At 36.5% G+C, this 18,105-nt stretch overlaps 1 protein-coding gene across 9 annotated transcripts in view; it reads right to left on the bottom strand.

The window, feature by feature from the left end:
- Positions 1-18,105, bottom strand: part of Macrod2 (mono-ADP ribosylhydrolase 2) — a 2,131,419-nt gene that overhangs the window by 25,303 nt on the left and 2,088,011 nt on the right. For all 9 annotated transcript variants that reach the window (XM_074074308.1, XM_074074312.1, XM_074074314.1 and 6 more), the window contains one exon: positions 1,063-1,140. In XM_074074308.1, the coding sequence (XP_073930409.1) occupies positions 1,063-1,140 (78 nt within the window). The remainder of the gene's footprint in view (positions 1-1,062; positions 1,141-18,105) is intronic.

An 18,105-nucleotide genomic window follows, 5' to 3' on the forward strand; every position in this document is an offset into this window, starting at 1 on the left:
GCACTATGGAAATCAGTATGGAGGTTCCTCAAAACTAATAACGGATCTACCATATGATCCTGTTATACCACTCTGTATCCAATAGAATATAAATCAGGATACAATAGAGTCACCTGTACATCCATGTTTATTGCAACACTATTCAAAATAGCCAAGCTGTGGAATCAATCTAGGTACCCATTGGCAATGAATTAATAAAGAAAATATGCTATATATGTATAATGATGTATTATTCAGCCATAAAAAAGAATGAAACTATGTCATTTAAAGAAAATGGGTGGATCTGAAGATCATGTTAAGGTTCAGAAGACAAATACTGCAAAATATTTGAGGAGATGAATATGCTTAACCTGCTTTAAACATTACATCATACATGTGTATTTAAATATAACATGGTACCCACTAATATGTATAACTGTTTTTTATGTATCATTTAAAAATTACAAAATACAAAGAGGAATATATATATAAACAGTTGAACACCTGACCAAGTCTGGTTTTCTTAGTTATATGATCCAATAAAATCAAATTTTTTTAAATGTGTGCTGAAATCACTATTTTTCTAATGAAATGAATAGTATTTCAAAGGGCACTCAGTATGGCTGTGTAGCGGCAAAGGGATAGTAAAATTATTTTTTAGATGCTCATCTAAAAAAGCGTTTTCAGTGAGTGAAGCAATGAAGATCCAAGAACAATCTTAGCCCAAACTCAAGCTTCGGTTCCTCAAGTGCTGAAGGGATCAGGGATGACAGTAGAACAAATTCTTTTTGCAGAAGCAAGTGATGTCTCCATGAAGTTCACTAAGTAGACTTCAGTTTAGTGTTGGAATTTGGAGATTTGTTTAAACCAAGCCATATGCTGCTTTGAAACAGATAATGCTGTGTTAAAAACAAAAGAGGCTGCCATTTTTATTATTTCTTAGCTGAATTTGGCTTTTGAAATTTACTTTGTTCTAACAGAACATGTTGATTCCTAGAACAGATTGCTCCCTTAATCCTAGACTATACACAGAAAAAAATATGCCGGATTTATAGTTTGAGCACAGGTAGCTCAGAAACTTACCATCCGGACCTGTGGCATTTTCTGTGTCACTGGAGCCTTGACTTTTCACAGACATTGCAGGTGTGTCCTCGCCTTTAGCTGAAAGAAAAAAAATATAGTCCCTGATTAATAGGGAATTATAACAGCCTGACTGCCAATTGTTCTGTCACCCTTCATTGCCCTCTTAAATATAAAAATACTCTTGGGATCGAACTTCTTTTGCAGAGAAGGTTAAAGAGTAGATTGAGTTGCTTGAATGCTTTCAAGTTGTTTTCTAAATTCTCTTTGTGAGATAATCACAATCACATACATACATACATACACAATTTCCCAAATTAGAAATCTGTTAGCATAAAAGAAGGAAAACATGGTTTAATCAGAATGACATACAATTTATGCAAGGTGTGTGTGTGAGAGCGAGAGTGAGAGCGAGTGAGAGAGAGAGAGAGAGAGAGAGAGAAAGATGAGTTTAACCTTTGAAGAGAAAAAAGAAAACCTATTTTGTCTTAGGCATGCATGAAATCTAAAAGATTCGTTCTCCTGACAGAATCTTTTTATTGTTATTTAAACACAAATGAATGACTTATCACCTCCCTTGAAGAAGAACCTAGGTGCTCCTATTCTGGATTCCTTAGTATCCACTCTGACCTTGATTTCGGTTGTGACTCATTTTCTTTCTATCTGTACAGCTGCAGAAGGAGGGTCATCTATTTACTGTGGTTGAAACTGTTTAACATGTTTAAATGTAGTAGGAAGGGGATTGGTTTTCATATGAGAAATTTTCTAGATGTTCAAAAAGACAATAATCTCTTATTTCTTAGCCACATATCTATTACGTTTTCTCAACTGAGGAGCAAAGGCATTTGTAAATACAAAAATAGATGCAGGCAAAATTCTAGGAAACCAACAGTTTAAAGTTTTTATTATTTTTAAAAAGAAGATTAAATTCATTTTCATTATATGAGTACTTACTCAGTAGAGAGTATATTAAATGTGATGTGCCTGTTGGTGAGGATGAAACAAGGATTGGAAAGATGCAGTTAATAATCTTTTCATAGGAAGAGACCTTCAGAGGTTGAGTTTGTACTCAATATTTATTTAGTGAAACTGACAATCATGAAATATGACTTAGAGATGACTGAACCCTTATCTGGGTATATGGATAGTAGGGAGGTCAGAAGTTGAAGATATAAAATGAAGTAGAGTGGGACAAGATTAAGATGGCCATTTGAGATTTCAGGTCTGAAATAAAGGATCATGTAAGTGGAGATGCCAAAAAGACTTTTGCATTGAGTGTGCAGAATATTGTGAAGTAAACGTGTAGGTATAATAATACTGATGTTGTGAGGTTAGATGAGAAAGTCTAAGAAACACAAGAAGGAAAAAGTGTCTACGAGAGCCCTATAAAGACAACATAGAGTAGCTGTGCCCCTGAGTTCTTCTAGTCATTCCTGAAGATAAGGCTGGTGAAAGAAAACAAAACTTCAAACTTTCAGCTGGACTTGTCACCACTTTATCATACCTTTCCTTACTCTGCCAGTTTCAGAAAATATATCCTTTTCAGTTGCTCAGCACATCCCTTTAACACATTGCAGAAGAAACCATCAATGGAATCCTCTAAACTGGAAGCAGGAAAAGTTTGCTATTTATTACTCAAAACATAGGATATGGAAAAATTTAAATATAAAATTTTAACATAATTTTTGGATGGAAAATACAATAAGAAACATTTTTAAAAGTTATCAAAAAGTTATAGATCAAACAAAAATATTCATACCTTTGTCATAGGCAATTAATAACATTAATATAAGGAGCTTCAAAAATAGAAATGGAGGTCAACAACCTAATAGGAAAATGTTCAAGCAACTTGACAGGTAATTCATAAAAGAAATAATAATTGCCTGTAAATATGTAAAAAGATGATTCACTTTGATAATTATGAAAGAAATGCAAATTAAGATAACATTGAGAAAGGGATTTCTAAGGTTGACTGTCATGATGAAGACTAACCTTCCCACCATGAATAAATAGGAATGCTAGACAGATTATTAAAAACAGTTATTTTAAGGCACTCAGAGAGCCATGAGTACAGCACAAACTTGAAGAGGTGAAAAATGGTGAACTGACATTTTACATGTGACAATGATTTGAACAAAGCTTCCAGATGTCTTGAGAATAGAGGGAAGGCAAAATTTAAAAGGTCAGAGGTTGTTGAGGAAGAGGCACCCTGATAAGCACCTCAACTTTTCTATGGTTATACTCCAGAGGCAAAGATGAATTTGGAATAGATTAGCTCTTTACAAAGCTTATCCAACTTTTATTTTTAAAAATTTCTCATTAGATTATAGTTCTCAGCTCTATCCATCTCCTGTCAGAAGCAGAAATAAATCCTCTCTGCAGGAAGATTAAAACCACTCAGAGCCTCAAATTATCCCTACACATTTTCAAACACAGTGTTCAGTATTTAATAACAAATACCTGGCCTTCCAGAAGTACAAGAACAAATCACTGAAAACTAAGAATAAAAACAACATATACAAATATCAAAGACCTAGATATTGTAGCCAAAACTTTAAAATAATGATCAATGTGTTTAAGAAATTGGATGCAAGTTGAAGAATTTTCATGGCAAAGAAGCTAATCAGAGAACAAGGCACCATTAAAATCAGATGACAAGTCTAGAGCTGAAAAAATACATAGTAAGGATTCAATAGGTAAATTTGATAGCAGATAGACACAGCTGAAGAGGAGATTAGTAAACTAAAAACTAGATCAGGAGAAAATGTGAAGACCAAAGTATAAATGAGAAACACAGATGAGAATGTAGGAGACCTATGTGTGATAGGGCAAAAACAAAAGAGATAATGGATGATAATTTGAGATAATGGATGATAATTTGCCCAAATTAATGAGCCATATAATATCAAACCACTATTTTAACAGGGTCATAACACTAAGCAAGTTAACAAACCTCAGGCCACTCTTTATAAAATTGCTAAAAATCAAGTTTAAAGAAAAAATATAAAATTATCTACTAAAAAAGGACATCTTTAAAGTAGCAATGAGACAGATAAATTTGTAACAAAAATAATGGCATCCAGAGATGACACAATGACACTGTATAAGTACCAAAGGAGATATTCTCAAACTAAAATTCCATGTCCAACAAAATTTTCCTTGAAATTAAAAAATTCAATAAAAATAGAATTTGTTAACAGCAGACCTAAATTAAAGTAGTAATTTCCATAATACTCAAAATCAAGTTACAGGTTGATTATAGAACTAATTTTAAAGGAAAAAGAGCGTATCATTTAGGCAAATGTTTCTTATATAGGATAAAACACTAACCATTAAGAAAAATACTGGCAATCTGAAAATGTTAAAAGTAGCAATATAAGTTCATTAAAACACAACATTAAGACAGTGCAAAGGATCTTTGTACAGAATAAAGAAATATATATAATAACGAAAAAGACAGGGAACCCAAGAGAAAATGAGCAAGATACCAATATCTTGGATAGTCACTGAATATTCTTTTTAATGATTTTTACCAACTCTCATAGCATGCTAAAGCTTTGACATTTTCACTAGTAAAATGACTGCAAAGTGTTCTCACTCCTTATCTAAGTCCCTGGGATTCTATCAGGACTAAATAAAGTATAACATTATCAGCATTTTTTTCATAAGAAATGATTACCTTATAGTAATCATTTAATTTTCCCTTATAGGAAAATTAATCAACTTAATTGTACTGGAACATTACTTCCTTGACTTTCTTCTTAGGTTCCTTATTTTTTATGGGATCTAAAGGTATCTGTAGCTGATTGTAAGGACATTCAAAGACATTTCCTGAAACAATCAGTGGTAATAGCTTTGTGACATTACTATGGAAAAACCCCTTTCGAATCATGGAGAATTTTCTAAATTGAATAGGCAGCATGGTAGTCTGTTAAACAATGACCAGTAATGAACAGAGATACAAAATACTTTTAAATGCTAGATAAGAGGAAAAAGAAAGATGAAGAAAGCAAAATCTGAAAGGCAAATCGGAAACAACAAACTTTCAACTTGCTTATGCCATGTCTGTACTTTTGACGTCACTATCTTACAAGGGAATGTGTAAAAAGTCACAGGCTATGCTATTGGGTTGACACAGGTTAGCATAAGTTGCAGTGGCAGGTTAGAGAGTCACAACAAACAGAAAAGAAAGCAGAGTTTTAGGTCTATATACTGCCTCATACTGTGAGCATAGGGAAACATTTTTTGATAGATCTGCTTTTTGAAAACTCTAAAAGGTGTGTCTGGTGTGTATTTAATATTGTGAATGAATATGGTGTGTGCATTAGCATGCTTCTTTGAACTTTCATGTGTATAATGTATATATGCATTTGTTTGTGTGCATGTGTGTACATGTACATGTATTGGAAAAGGGGAGAACAACAGACATTTGTTATTCTGACATGCATGTAAATTATTCTAATGGCTTCACACTTTTGAGCAAAGCAACTAAGTTCCACCAGAGAAATGAGTTCATTTCATATAGATAAAAGAATCTGATAAACAAAAACTGGCTCTACTGCTTGTTATTCTAGTTTTCCTGACCATTCCCTATTTTGATTGCTGATGTTTTGAATACAAACAAGAAGTATATTTCAGGGCTCCTAACAGGAAATAAAGATGTTGAAGTAGAGTTTGGGACATTTAGTGTCATTTTTATTTTCAATGATCAACTTCAACTGTTCTCAAAGCCTTCATTATAGCAGCCTTTTGAAGGTCAGTGTTATTACATTAAACAGTGAAAAATGCAGTTCTCATCACAGAAGAAAACATATCATGATGTATTCAGAGTGCCAGTAATCAGACTTTTAAATATATAAAGAGAGATGTTGAAATTTCCTCTAAGATTTTCTTTGGAGATATATATATATATTGACAGTAAATCCCATACAATAAATAGAATGGGAAATAATCATTTCTCAAAAATGTATTTGCATAGGTAATATGACAGGTATGGAGAGTAGGACCTGTTGGATTCAGTAGTATTGAATGAAGTAAGTGGTATTGATTCAAATGGAACATTCTTGAATCACCTTGTCAGCTTTTGCCCTGTGTTCCAATTTCACTATTGAAATAATGGACTGATTATTCAAAAATGTTCTTTCCTACCTGCCACCTCCATAGGAGTCTACTTTTGCTGTCCTTTGGCATTGAATTTGGCTATGAAATTTGCTTAGCCAATGAGATAATAGCAGAGCAGTCAAGTAGAGACTTGAAATACATTTGTAAAACTGGATCTTTGCCTCTTCTGCTCCTACCTTTTACCCCAACAAGAACATACTTTATGGAGCATCTGGTCCAATTAAGATGAGACCAGGACTTAACTCACAGCCTGACATGCTTCCTGGCCTAGACTACTTGTAGTTTATCCTAATAACAATGAGCAAAACAATAGAAGATTTTTATTCTAAGCCCTTGAGATTGAAGATGGTTTCATATATTCCATTATTGTGGTGCTAGCTAGCTAGCACACATACTGCTTTTAATGGTCTTAGTCCTAACATTGTTTCTTAATTTTATCCCACAGAAATTATAGCTATGAAGTCCTGAGATTGATTTTTACCTAATTACATCTTAATTCATGATAATAAGTATGTTAATCTCCATATCACCTAAAATCATCTACCAAAAATGATGCATGTATAAAACTTTAAGAAATACTGAATTATTATTATATAGATGAGAAGTTTCTTAGGCTACATTTTGTTGACTTCATAATGGTACTGAAGTGGAAAAACAAACTGGGTATCCTTCTCATGTAGTGTATTATTCCATTTACATCGACACCAATTTAGAGTTTATGAGACTTTAGTTCTTTCAAGCTACTGATTGTTAGGGAAGATGAGCTCAATTAGACCTTACTTTGCCCTAGACTGTCAAGTTCACTATTGAGGTCAAGAATCCAAAGACCAATTTAATGAGGAAGAACAGAGTGTCAGTGTAAACACAGGACTAGAAGCCAGGTTGAATCTCTATGCTACACTATGGTGCACAAATACAAACTGATCTTCATACTCAAGTCAACAACACTATTTAAAATTATTTAAAAAGTCTCTCTTACACTATATCAAATCTCAGAAAAGAAAGCACTGTTGCTCTTCCATATTGCAGTTTTCTTTCATTACTTTTTATTCATAGTTAGCTTTCTTAAGTTCAAGATGAAAAACTAAGTATTCAGAATAAAATGCCTCAGTCTCTTTCTTGCTTTAGATAGACTTCAATTTGCTAAAGATAAATTGGTCTTCCTCTTTAAAAAAACCTCAAATTTCAGATGTAAATTTTCTAAATATGTATCTATTTTTCTTTTTGTTTTAAGTTTTGGTGGGAAACAGGCCATAACTGCCAGTAATGGATTGTTTTATTTTGTCAAAAGCTAATGTTTAAATTATTTAACCATAGTCATTCAAAATAAGTCAGATGCATTTAACCTACTGTCCTGCATTTCAAAGGCATTTCTAGTTTTTACCTCTTAGCATGTAGGATGTCTAGATTCTTCATCCTCTCTCCTATCCATTCTCTTCCCTTCCTCTTCCCTTCCTTTTTACATTTGTTTATCTATATTTATATTTATTTATTTATTGGCAGTATTTTGAGCTCAGGACCTTGTGCCTGCTAGGCAGGCTCTATACCACTTGACCAACAATTCTGGCCCTTTTGTGCCAGAATTTTGTGTTTTTTGGATATTGTCTCATGTTTCTGCCCAGAGCCAGCCTTGGACAACCATCTTCCTACTTATGCCTCACACATAGCTGGGATTACAGATTATGCCACCACACCCAGGTAATTTGATGAGATAGGCTCTTGATAACTTTTATTTTTAACTGAGGCTGGCCTTGAACCATGATCCTTCCAATCTCCTCCTTTCCAGTAGGTAGGTATTTCCTTTTCTATTCTTATATCCTCATTCTTTTCCTTCTTGCCTTGTTTTTCTATCCTCCTTTCTTTCTTGAATTAAAGATTTGTTATTATGCAAATCTTCTTGCCTTATGAAAATTAAACTGAAACAAATTACAAGTTAATGAATACATGCTAATTTTAAAGATATGAATTTATTTCTAAACAGAAATAAAGGCAGAAATTACAGAATTATAATCCTTCAATAAATCTGGTAATACCTAAAAACAAAAAGAACAGTTATACATGATAACTTTCACACTGCTTTGAAATTGCTAATGAAAGTAAGTATGAATAACTCTTACTAGTTTTCCTTTTTGGTTGCTTGTTTTTTTTTTCTTATTGACATTTATGTATTGTTCATAAATTAAGAAAATTAAACTCGTTTCTGTAATACATTGCAAACATTTTCTGCAGATTGTTATCTGTTTCTAAGGTATATTAAATAAATTCAACTATGTTTTCTTCTAAAAGTTTTAAGACTTTTTATTTGCTAAGATAACTGTGAAAATCATTAACTTATCAAACTGTGTTTGGGGGTGATTTCTTTTTTTTTTTTTTGTTCAGATTTTTTTTTTCATTTTTCTTTTATTATTCATATGTGCATACAAGGCTTGGTTCATTTCTCCCCCCTGCCCCCACCCCCTCCCTTACCACCCACTCCGCCCCCTCCCTCTCCCCCTCCTCAATACCCAGCAGAAACTATTTTGCCCTTATCTCTAATTTTGTTGTAGAGAGTATAAGCAATAATAGGAAGGAACAAGGGGTTTTGCTGGTTGAGATAAGGATAGCTATACAGGGCATTGACTCACATTGATTTCCTGTGCGTGGGTGTTACCTTCTAGGCTAATTCTTGATTTTTGCAACATGATTTGCCCATTGGAGCATCAATTAGTTCTCCCTTCATTTTAGAGAAATTTAATATCTTTTTCTTGGCTTAAGTTTTCTTCCATAATAGATGCATTGTCTGTCTTTTGTATGCTTGTTTGGTTCTTCCTATCTCCCTTATAGCTTTAGTGTGTTTGCAGGTGATGAGCAAAGTGTGTGCTCTTTAGCATTGTACTACTTTCTCTCCCTGTCTGTGGCCTGCTGGTGCTCCAGGAGCTACCTACAGTACACACTTTCTTTGGGAGGAGAAAGGTTGCCAGAGCATGTATCACACTAGTTGTATTGGATTGATCAGTAAGTGTGCAACTGCTTAGCCCAGGTTCACCCCATTTTGTTTGCACCTTTGCATGTTACAGTGGGGAGCTTTTTAGCCAGCTTGGATAGTTTTATTGATTCACCATGAGACTTTTCAAGAGAAAGATTTCACCTTGCAACTTCTCTATTCCCTTTTGCTGTTTTCTCTCTCAGCCTTCCAAACCAGCAGGTGATGAGCTCTCTGCAAACTCTTGGGGTGGTGTTGAAATGGAGAATGAGAGCTGGGTTTTGCAGTCTCTTTGGGGAAAAGAGGAATAAAAAGTGTTTATGGTTGACTTCATGCTGTTGTGGAAATTTCCTGGGGTGCTCCTCTGCCAAATGGGGGAGTAAATGGTAGTTAGGGAATTTATCTGGGATTATTTCTGAGCCTCTAAAGACAGAAGATGAGTTGGTCAATGCCGAGTTCATTTCTTTTGCATTTCTGGAAGTTTCTTTTTCCTTTTGCTGGCTACCAGCCCTTTTTTCCATTATTTGGTAACTGTTTTTGTTGATCTTCTTTGTATTTTTGTGTGTGCATGTAAGCATGTGTGGTTCTGGGGTTCGAACTTAGGGCTTCACACTTGCTAGGCAGACATCTTACCATTTGAGATATGCCTCCAGCCTCTTTGCTCTGGCTATTTTGGAGATAGGGTCTTACTTTTGCCCAGGCCAGCCTGAATTTCCATTCTTCTATTTTGCATTTCCTGCTGTTGCTGGGATGACAGGTGTGTACCACTATACCCAACTTTTTCCATTGAGATGGGGCCTTGCAAACTTGTATTTTGGCTAAGGCAGCTGTTCTGGAACTGCAGTCCTTTCAAGCTCAGCCTTTTAAGTAGCTATTAAAGGTGTGACCTTGTTTGTTTTACTTCTCTGCCTTCGTATTGTCACATTTCAAGGAGAGTGGTTTTGAAATCTGCCTTCAAACCACCTTCTTAAATCCGAGATCAGGTATATACGTTTTTGATTCTGGTTGTTGCCAGCAACTGACATCATAAATATTTTTCAAATGATATTTGTGATCAGGCTTGATATTATGGATTGAATGATGTGTCCCCAACCCCAAATTCATATGTTGAAGCTCCAACCTCTAATGCTATTGTACTTGGAGATAGGGCCTTTATGAATATCATTGAAGTTAAATGAATTCATAAGGATGGACCTAATCTGCCAGGACTGTGGCTTTATAAGAAGAGGAAGAGACATTTCTTTCTCCCTCTGCCAGGTGAGGACACAGCAAGAAGGAAACTGGCTATGAAACATGAAGCAGGACATTACCAGAAACAAAGCTAGATAGTACTATAATTTTGGACTTCTGGCCACCAGTACTACCACAAATAAATTTCTGTTTAAACTGCTCAGTCTATAATATTTTGTGTAGCAACCCAAGCTGACTGAAACACTTAATTTATACTCAGTCTAAATTCTTTGAGACGAAGTTTCAATTAATCGCAATCCCTTTGTTACTCTATTTTCTCCTAAATAGCTCCAACTTAAAGCTGCCATTACTTGACCAGTACACCTCAATCACTTAGACAAACACTATAAACACACACCTGCAGTCCCTCTCCAAAGTAAGATAATGAATGAGTAAGCTGACTAAAACATACTTGTGGAAAATGTTCCTATGATAGACTTTTTCCATGGCAACACACCTCTTCATGTATCAATTGCAAATGTTCTACCCTAATTAAAAGCCAGAGCAGTTTTTAGTAGCAGATGAAAGGCAGTGATGGAAGTGGGGATGGGCCTGAGATCCTAACATGGACAAATCTCTTTTTTATGTTTAATTAGACAATGTGCCTTCCTATGGCCACTTTGAGAATGGTTTGGAAATTACCAGAATAACAATACTTTCTCAATATATAACAAGAAGAACACAGAAAAGGGGGTGGGGAGGTGCTGGGGATGTAACTTAGTCATAGAGCACCCGTCTAGGGGGACCTGGGTTTGCTTATCAGTACTAGAAAAAGAAGAAAGTCCATGAGAGAGCTCAGTGCCTATGATGTGCAAAATACAAAATGAATGAACAGACACGTAAACAACAAAAGAATGAAAAACAGGTCATACTAAGGGGAGGACTTCAACAGGGAAGGGAGGGTAACTGAAGGAAGTAAAGGTGAATATGGTTGATGTACTTTCTACACAAGAATGAATATGGAATTTTTAAAACTTGTTTAAATCACCATAAGAAGAGGAGGACTTAAGGAAAAAACAAGGGGATGAACCAATTTGGGATACAATACATATATACATGGAAAGGTCATAATGAGACTCTGTACAGAGATCTTAAACAAAAATGTCTTTTCTTCAAAAACAGAAGACAGGAAGGTAAAGCAGGTCTTATCTGGGAGTTGGTACCAGTGACAGGGGAAGCTATAAGGAAAAAGCGAAGGAGGCGAATATGGTGGAAATATTATGGTGCGCATAGATCAAAATGAAAGAAGAGACCTGCTGAAACTATTCTAAGGATGGGGGAAAGGGGGAATAAAAGAGAGTGATGGTGGGGGTGAATTTAACTAAGGGATGTGGCAATCACTTATGTGAATATCATGATGTACCCCCAGTACAAGAATTATATGATAAAATAAAAAAATGAAGGACAAGTAAAACAGGTCCTGTCTGGGGCTTGGGACCAGCGGAAGCAGGGAGGACATAAGGAAAAGGTGAAGGAGGGCGAATATTATGTACGCGTGTATGAACATGGAAGAGTGAGACCTGCTGAAACTATTCTAAGAATGGGGGGAAGGGGATAAAGGAGAATGATAGAGGAGGTAAATCTAACTAAGAAATATTGTAAGCACTTTTGTAAATGCCACAATGTACCCCCAGTTCAACAATAATATGCTGATAAAAATACATCTAAAAAAAATAATAATAAGTGAGGTATACTGTAGCCTTCATGGAGATCACAGACTAGCTGAGGCAGAGGAGGTTGCAAACATCCACAAGGGCAACCTGCAAGGGGTGTGTTAGGAATCTCAGAGGCTCAAAGGAGAAAAGTGAGCCATCTTTTCTGTGGGGATTAAAGAAAAACCTTTGAGAATGAGATAACATTAAAGTTGGAGCTATATGAATGATGCACCCATGCTGAACATTTGGATAAATAGAAATATCTTCCATGTGTCAACCATCTGAAGGACTCAGGTTTTAACATCTTTGACCAGACTACCTTTCACCCCTCCTTATCCCCCTTCCACTGAAAGCTCAGAGGTTGTTTCAGCTCTTCTGACACAACCACATACGTATTGTCATACTTGGCTTAACTGAGCTGGATTCTGATCACATTCTACATGAATGGCTTTTGTTTTCTCCTATCCAGGCCCCAATTAAGCATCCAATTCTTATTCAGCCTCATTATGCATTTCCCCACCCTCCAGGACTTGGCAGGAATGAAGACTACAAGGAGGCCCTTCTTAGCCAGGGGCTGCCAGAGCTTGTGTAGATCAGTGTATTTCCAGCAGGAACAATACAAATTGGGTGTCTCCACCTCCTTCTCCCCTCAACAAACACACAGCTACACATCCTTAGTGCCTTTGTTTCTCTGCTGCAACCAGCTAAATATGTACCCAGCAGGATCCTGGGGAGACATAGAGATATGTGGGTTTTTTCCTTTTTTTTTTTTTTTTTTTTTTAAACCAGAGGAGTCTCTTGATTCTTTTACTCTAATAGGGCTTTATCTATGTAAGGAGCCTCAGTAGGGGCAGCTTCGGTCTTTTCAATAGTTCTTTATGTGAAATTTTTCATAAGAAGGAACTTACTTCTGGAAATAATGAAGGCTGAATTTTCAGAAACTTCATATGTATTTAAAGTCTCAAGAGAAAGCACCTCTGTCCTCTTAGGTTGAAATCCTGTATGATTATGTATACAGCTCTTTAGTTAAAGACTAATTCTGTACCTTCTTAATTATGGATCTTCACCTTATTTCCAGATTTGCCCTTTTTGTATGTTGCATTTTCCTAAGTAGCACAATTTATTCTAAACACTTAATAAGTTTAGCACATTGCCTTTGCCCATGACCAAAGTACAAAACAAAACAAATAAACAAAAATCTATGCCCAGGAAGAAAGCTGTATCTCAGAAACAATGTGCAGACCCATAGAGGCACTAGAGGACTATGAACTTGAACTGTGTTCAGTTCTGCTAAGCTAATTCCATTTCTGGTCTCAGCCCCTCAATACCAATTCTTTCAGCTTCAAAGAAAAATGATAGACTTTTTCCCACTAGGAAAAGTTTTCAAATACCTGGTGTTCAACTAAAGCCCACTTTCCATTCCACTTGTCTTCACTAAGCCCTATCACAGATACTGGGATCTTATTCTTTGAACTACTCTGGATTTAACCATGTTTACACCCTCAAGAGTATTATCACTACCAGAGCAAACATATAGACACAGCTGAAAGGCTGTCTAGGCTGCATTCACCAAACACATAACTAATACTGCTATTAAACTCAGAAGCCTTCTAAAGAGAATTTAGGGTTACCCATGAGAAGTTACCTGCATGGGGATTTATTTTTCCCCCTTTAAGATTATAAGCATATATGTAATACTTAAGTATACATAAGTATATATACACATCTAGATGTATGTGTATATGTATATATCTATATGTATATATGTATTTTTTGTTGTTGAGACAGGGTCTCACTGCATAGCCTAGGATGGCCTTAGACTCATGATCTTTAGCCTCTGCTTCCCAAATGCTGGGATTACAGGCCTGTATCACCATGACCAACTCGATTATAAGCTTATGAACAAGTGTCTATGTTGTCTTTTATTGTCTGAGTAAAGCTGCTTTTCTCCAGAAATTAAAAAAAAAAAAAAAAGACCCTTGACCATCTTCCAGTTTAAGCAAACCCTTTCACAGGTGTGAACACTGGGTTCTAGAGAAGTGGCATGAATGCCCCAGCTTACCAGTGATGAAGCTGGGAGTAAGTTGTTCCCCCTTTCCCCCTCAATACTAGTGATGGTGGTGGGATGACTTTTCAGAGTCAGATGAAGTGAAGCTAAAATCTTGAAGGAGCTCCACAAATGCTTTCACAGAGCTGCCTTGCCAACTCCAATCTACTTGTAAGAATTGAACTTGAGTATCTTCCATATCCCTGAGATGCTGTGGGGGAGGCACAGCTAAGTAAACACATTCATAGTGAAGAGGGTAAGTGCCTGTCACATGTCAGGGATGTCCCCATGGTTTGTGCCATCACAGCAGTGCATACAGTACAATGGAGGTGTGCTAGGATTTCCCCTTCTGCAGGATCCACAGGGTCTTGCCTTGTCAGGTAGTTTAGTATGGTGGATAGATTCTGCTTTCTTTCAAAGATGGGCTCACTATGTGGGCCTCGCTCTGGAAAACCAGATTAAGATCACTTGGGATCTTAATCCCTGACCACTGGAGTCAGGGATGCGTAATGGCTTGGTTGGAATGCCAGGAACAGACTCTAAAACGGAGGCAGCACAAGGATTCATGACTTCCTTGGGCAGCAGAGGTTCTCAGGCCCCAGCAATGCAGGTGGTTGGCAATCACAGTAGGTGGCTCTGTGATGCTACCGACCCTCCAAGACCAATGAATCTTCCTGAGATTATGCTTCAACACCAGTCATCAAAGAACTGACTTCCCTGGACTTCTTGGGACACCCAGAACCCTGAGAGTTGCACATCTTAACTGGCATGTTCCTTCAAGATTGACTAACTTCTGACTGCTGGATTTTGCTTTTGTCCTGAGTGCTAACATCTCCAGGTACCCTGGTCTTTCCCACAGTCATGGATCCATTGCTTGTTCCAGAATTTTGACAACTTGGGGACTCAGCCCTCTTTTGGGGTTTGCCTCTACCTCTTCACTTAGACAGTCACAGCCTCTTCTTTAACTTCCTGTAGTTGTCAGGCCTACTTCATTCTTTGTGTGAAAACACTGCCTCTGATGAGAGAATGGGCTCTGGCTATGCTAAATAATGGGCCCTGCACCTGCTTTATCTCTTGACATTTAATAACTTGTTCTAGGAGACAATTCAGGAAACTCCCCATAATAGAAAAAAATAGCATCCAGAATTTTCCTTTCAGACAAAGAAACCTTAATCCTTTTTTTGTTCATGTACAAACTAGAGATCCTGTCATATAACCTCTTCAGCAAGATAACAATTCACTGTTGAGCAGAAGGCCATCCAATTTTTATTTATTGATCACAGGATACAATGCTTTTCTAAAAAGTAAATAAACAAAAAAGTGTAGTCCAATCTGTATGTGATTGTCAAATAAAAGCCTGAATACCAGGCTTTTTAAAGCTGGGGGAGGCAGCCAACAGAGTTTAATTTTTTCCTTTTTATAGAATTAGATAGACATTTCTGCTTTAAAAAATTAATTTGAAAGTTCAACATGCAGCTAGAGGTAGGACCATCTTCCTATCTTCTGTTTTTCTCATAGACAGATGGGAATGGTTACTTTAAAAGTTACCATTCAATTTTAACTTTCTGGTTCTGTTGCATGTAATCTGCTTACTATTTAAGTACTTTCAATAGAACATTGATTATTTGTGTGAATGTAAACTTTGGAGAACGACAACAGGTTTTCATACACCAAGATGTAGCCTTTGTTATAAAGAGACTGAGGATTTGTGATAGTTTGTGGGCCTGTTTGCACATGAACATGCTTTGTAAGAAAGGAAAAGTACTCAAATTTCATTATGTAGCAAAAAGATTGTGTCTATTTTGTGGCTCAGTTATTACCATTATAGTTCATTGATTTGAAGATTTTTTTTTTCTACATCATAACATTGGGGATTTGAGATGAGTTGATCAATGGCTCCACAATATCTATTAACCTAAATTGAAGCTAAGTTCAGACAGCGGATTTGCATTTGCTTGTTAAACACTGGATAGCATTATTAATCCTAGGTCTCTTAAACTACATTTCCAGACCGAAGTTTCTACTGTCCAAAGTGGTAGTATGAATTCTGGATACAATCCCCCATAATTAGCACTAGCTTGTGATCCAAATTCTTAAGGAAGGCATTTTTAAAACCTGTAAGACAGGTAAGTCTCCTAGCTTTTTGAAATAGTTATTGTTGATGTCTGGGTCATCACTCCTGGGCTCACCCATATCCCTCCATGGCTACAAAGAATAGTACCTATGTGCCAGACAGTTTCCTGTGCCTGTGTTTCTACTTGCTCACTTGTAGCATTCAAAAAGTTTGTTTAACTAGTACAGAGGGCACCCTGGGTATCCTGAACACATAGAAAGGGGAGAATCATTTGCTTATTGACTAGTCTTCACTTCCACCCCAAGTATCCTGGACACATGGAAATCTGAGAAACATTTGCTTATTGACCTGCCTTCACTCCAAGTGCTGGAGATCTAACACCTCTTTGATCCTGGACTATCCTAACCAACAGAGGAGACACTGGGCAAACACCAACTTCACTACCCTTGATGGGGCAATCTACAGTGTGTTCTATGTGATTCCTCAAAGAGGCCTCAGTGGGATGGAATCCCCATTGCTCACAAAGATAGTCTTCTTGTCATACCTGAGTGGTTGCCTTCCCTCCCCTCCCCTACCCTGGTCTCCAGTTGTCTCATCTGTGCCTCTTGGGATTATCTCTCAGGTAAAAGCTGAAGAGCTGCTTTTGGAGGGACATGGGCTAAGGCCCTATCATGTATATTGAATTCTCCATTCTCAGATTGTTTCTCTTAAAATAGAAAAGCATTCTTACATTTGGAGGTATCATAATTTCAATAATAATATAAAAATAAAGCTCTTGGGAATGACATAAACACTGAATATGCAAATGGATCTTTAGCCTTTCCCCTAAAAATCAATTTCAAGTTTTAAATCATTGTGAAATGCTCTGTCCACCTGGATCCAATTAAGCTAAGTTGGCACATGTAAACATCATGCTATGGGTCTCAGGTGTTACCATGCAGTTTTAAAAATCATTATGGGAACTAATAGACAGCAAATCATCTTATTCCAGTAGTGAGTTTATCATTTTTAAGAACTATGTGTTTAAAGATTTCTCGTTAGCCAAATAACAGCCCACTGATCCACCTGAGTTCTTCAGCTGTAGTCTGTGGACTATCTGCATTGGGCTTACTCAGGATGATCATAAAATGCAGGCTTCCAGGAATCCTACTAGAACTATGGAATATGACTCAGTGGCTGGTGGGTCCCAATGATCTGCATTTTAACAAGCTGCCTCAGTGATCCTTTCCACATGGAAACTTGAGAGTCATCTGCTTTTTGAGTGCTTTTCACTAAAATAGCAACTATAAGGCCCATGGACCTCTTCTAGTATGTATGCTTAATATACTGCATGCTAGGAATTTTGAGTGTTAGCATAAAAGCTATAAAGTTAAAGAAAAGCAAAACACTGGAAACAGTATTATCTCAAAAACTTCACTTTTTGCCTAAATGACAATACCAATAATTCCAGACAGAAATTCTGGAAGAGCACTTCATTGACTTATTCAGCAAACATTTAATGACTAATTGATTATAAATAATTAAGGGACTGTAATTTTTTAGGTTGTGTGAGTACAAAGATGAATAAAACTATTTTAATCTAAGAGACAGTACAAAGGACTGTCTAGACAGGGTGCAAAGTGCATCTCAGGTGTGGCTTTTGATTTTGATACATGTTGGCTGATTAGTTATGGTTGAGTGTTAGTTAATCTCACTGTGATTCAGGGTCCTAATATGTAAAAAGCAAAAAATAATACCTCTTAGATAGGCAATGTTTAGATTAAGGCACTAAATGGAATGTTTGGCCCATAATAAACAACTGTAAGTAGCTATTATTTTAGTGTTAATCAAATACACCATCAGTGCAGGGAAAGACACAGGCATTACAAAGCATTGGTTTCAGTCCTAGCTCTTCCACTGACTAGCTGTGGTGTACTGAGCAGGAGATGCCTCCCCTCCCTCTCCCTGAACAACTCTG

The sequence above is a fragment of the Castor canadensis genome, chromosome 5, assembly GCF_047511655.1.
Source record: "Castor canadensis chromosome 5, mCasCan1.hap1v2, whole genome shotgun sequence".
Taxonomy (NCBI): Eukaryota; Metazoa; Chordata; class Mammalia; order Rodentia; family Castoridae; genus Castor; species Castor canadensis.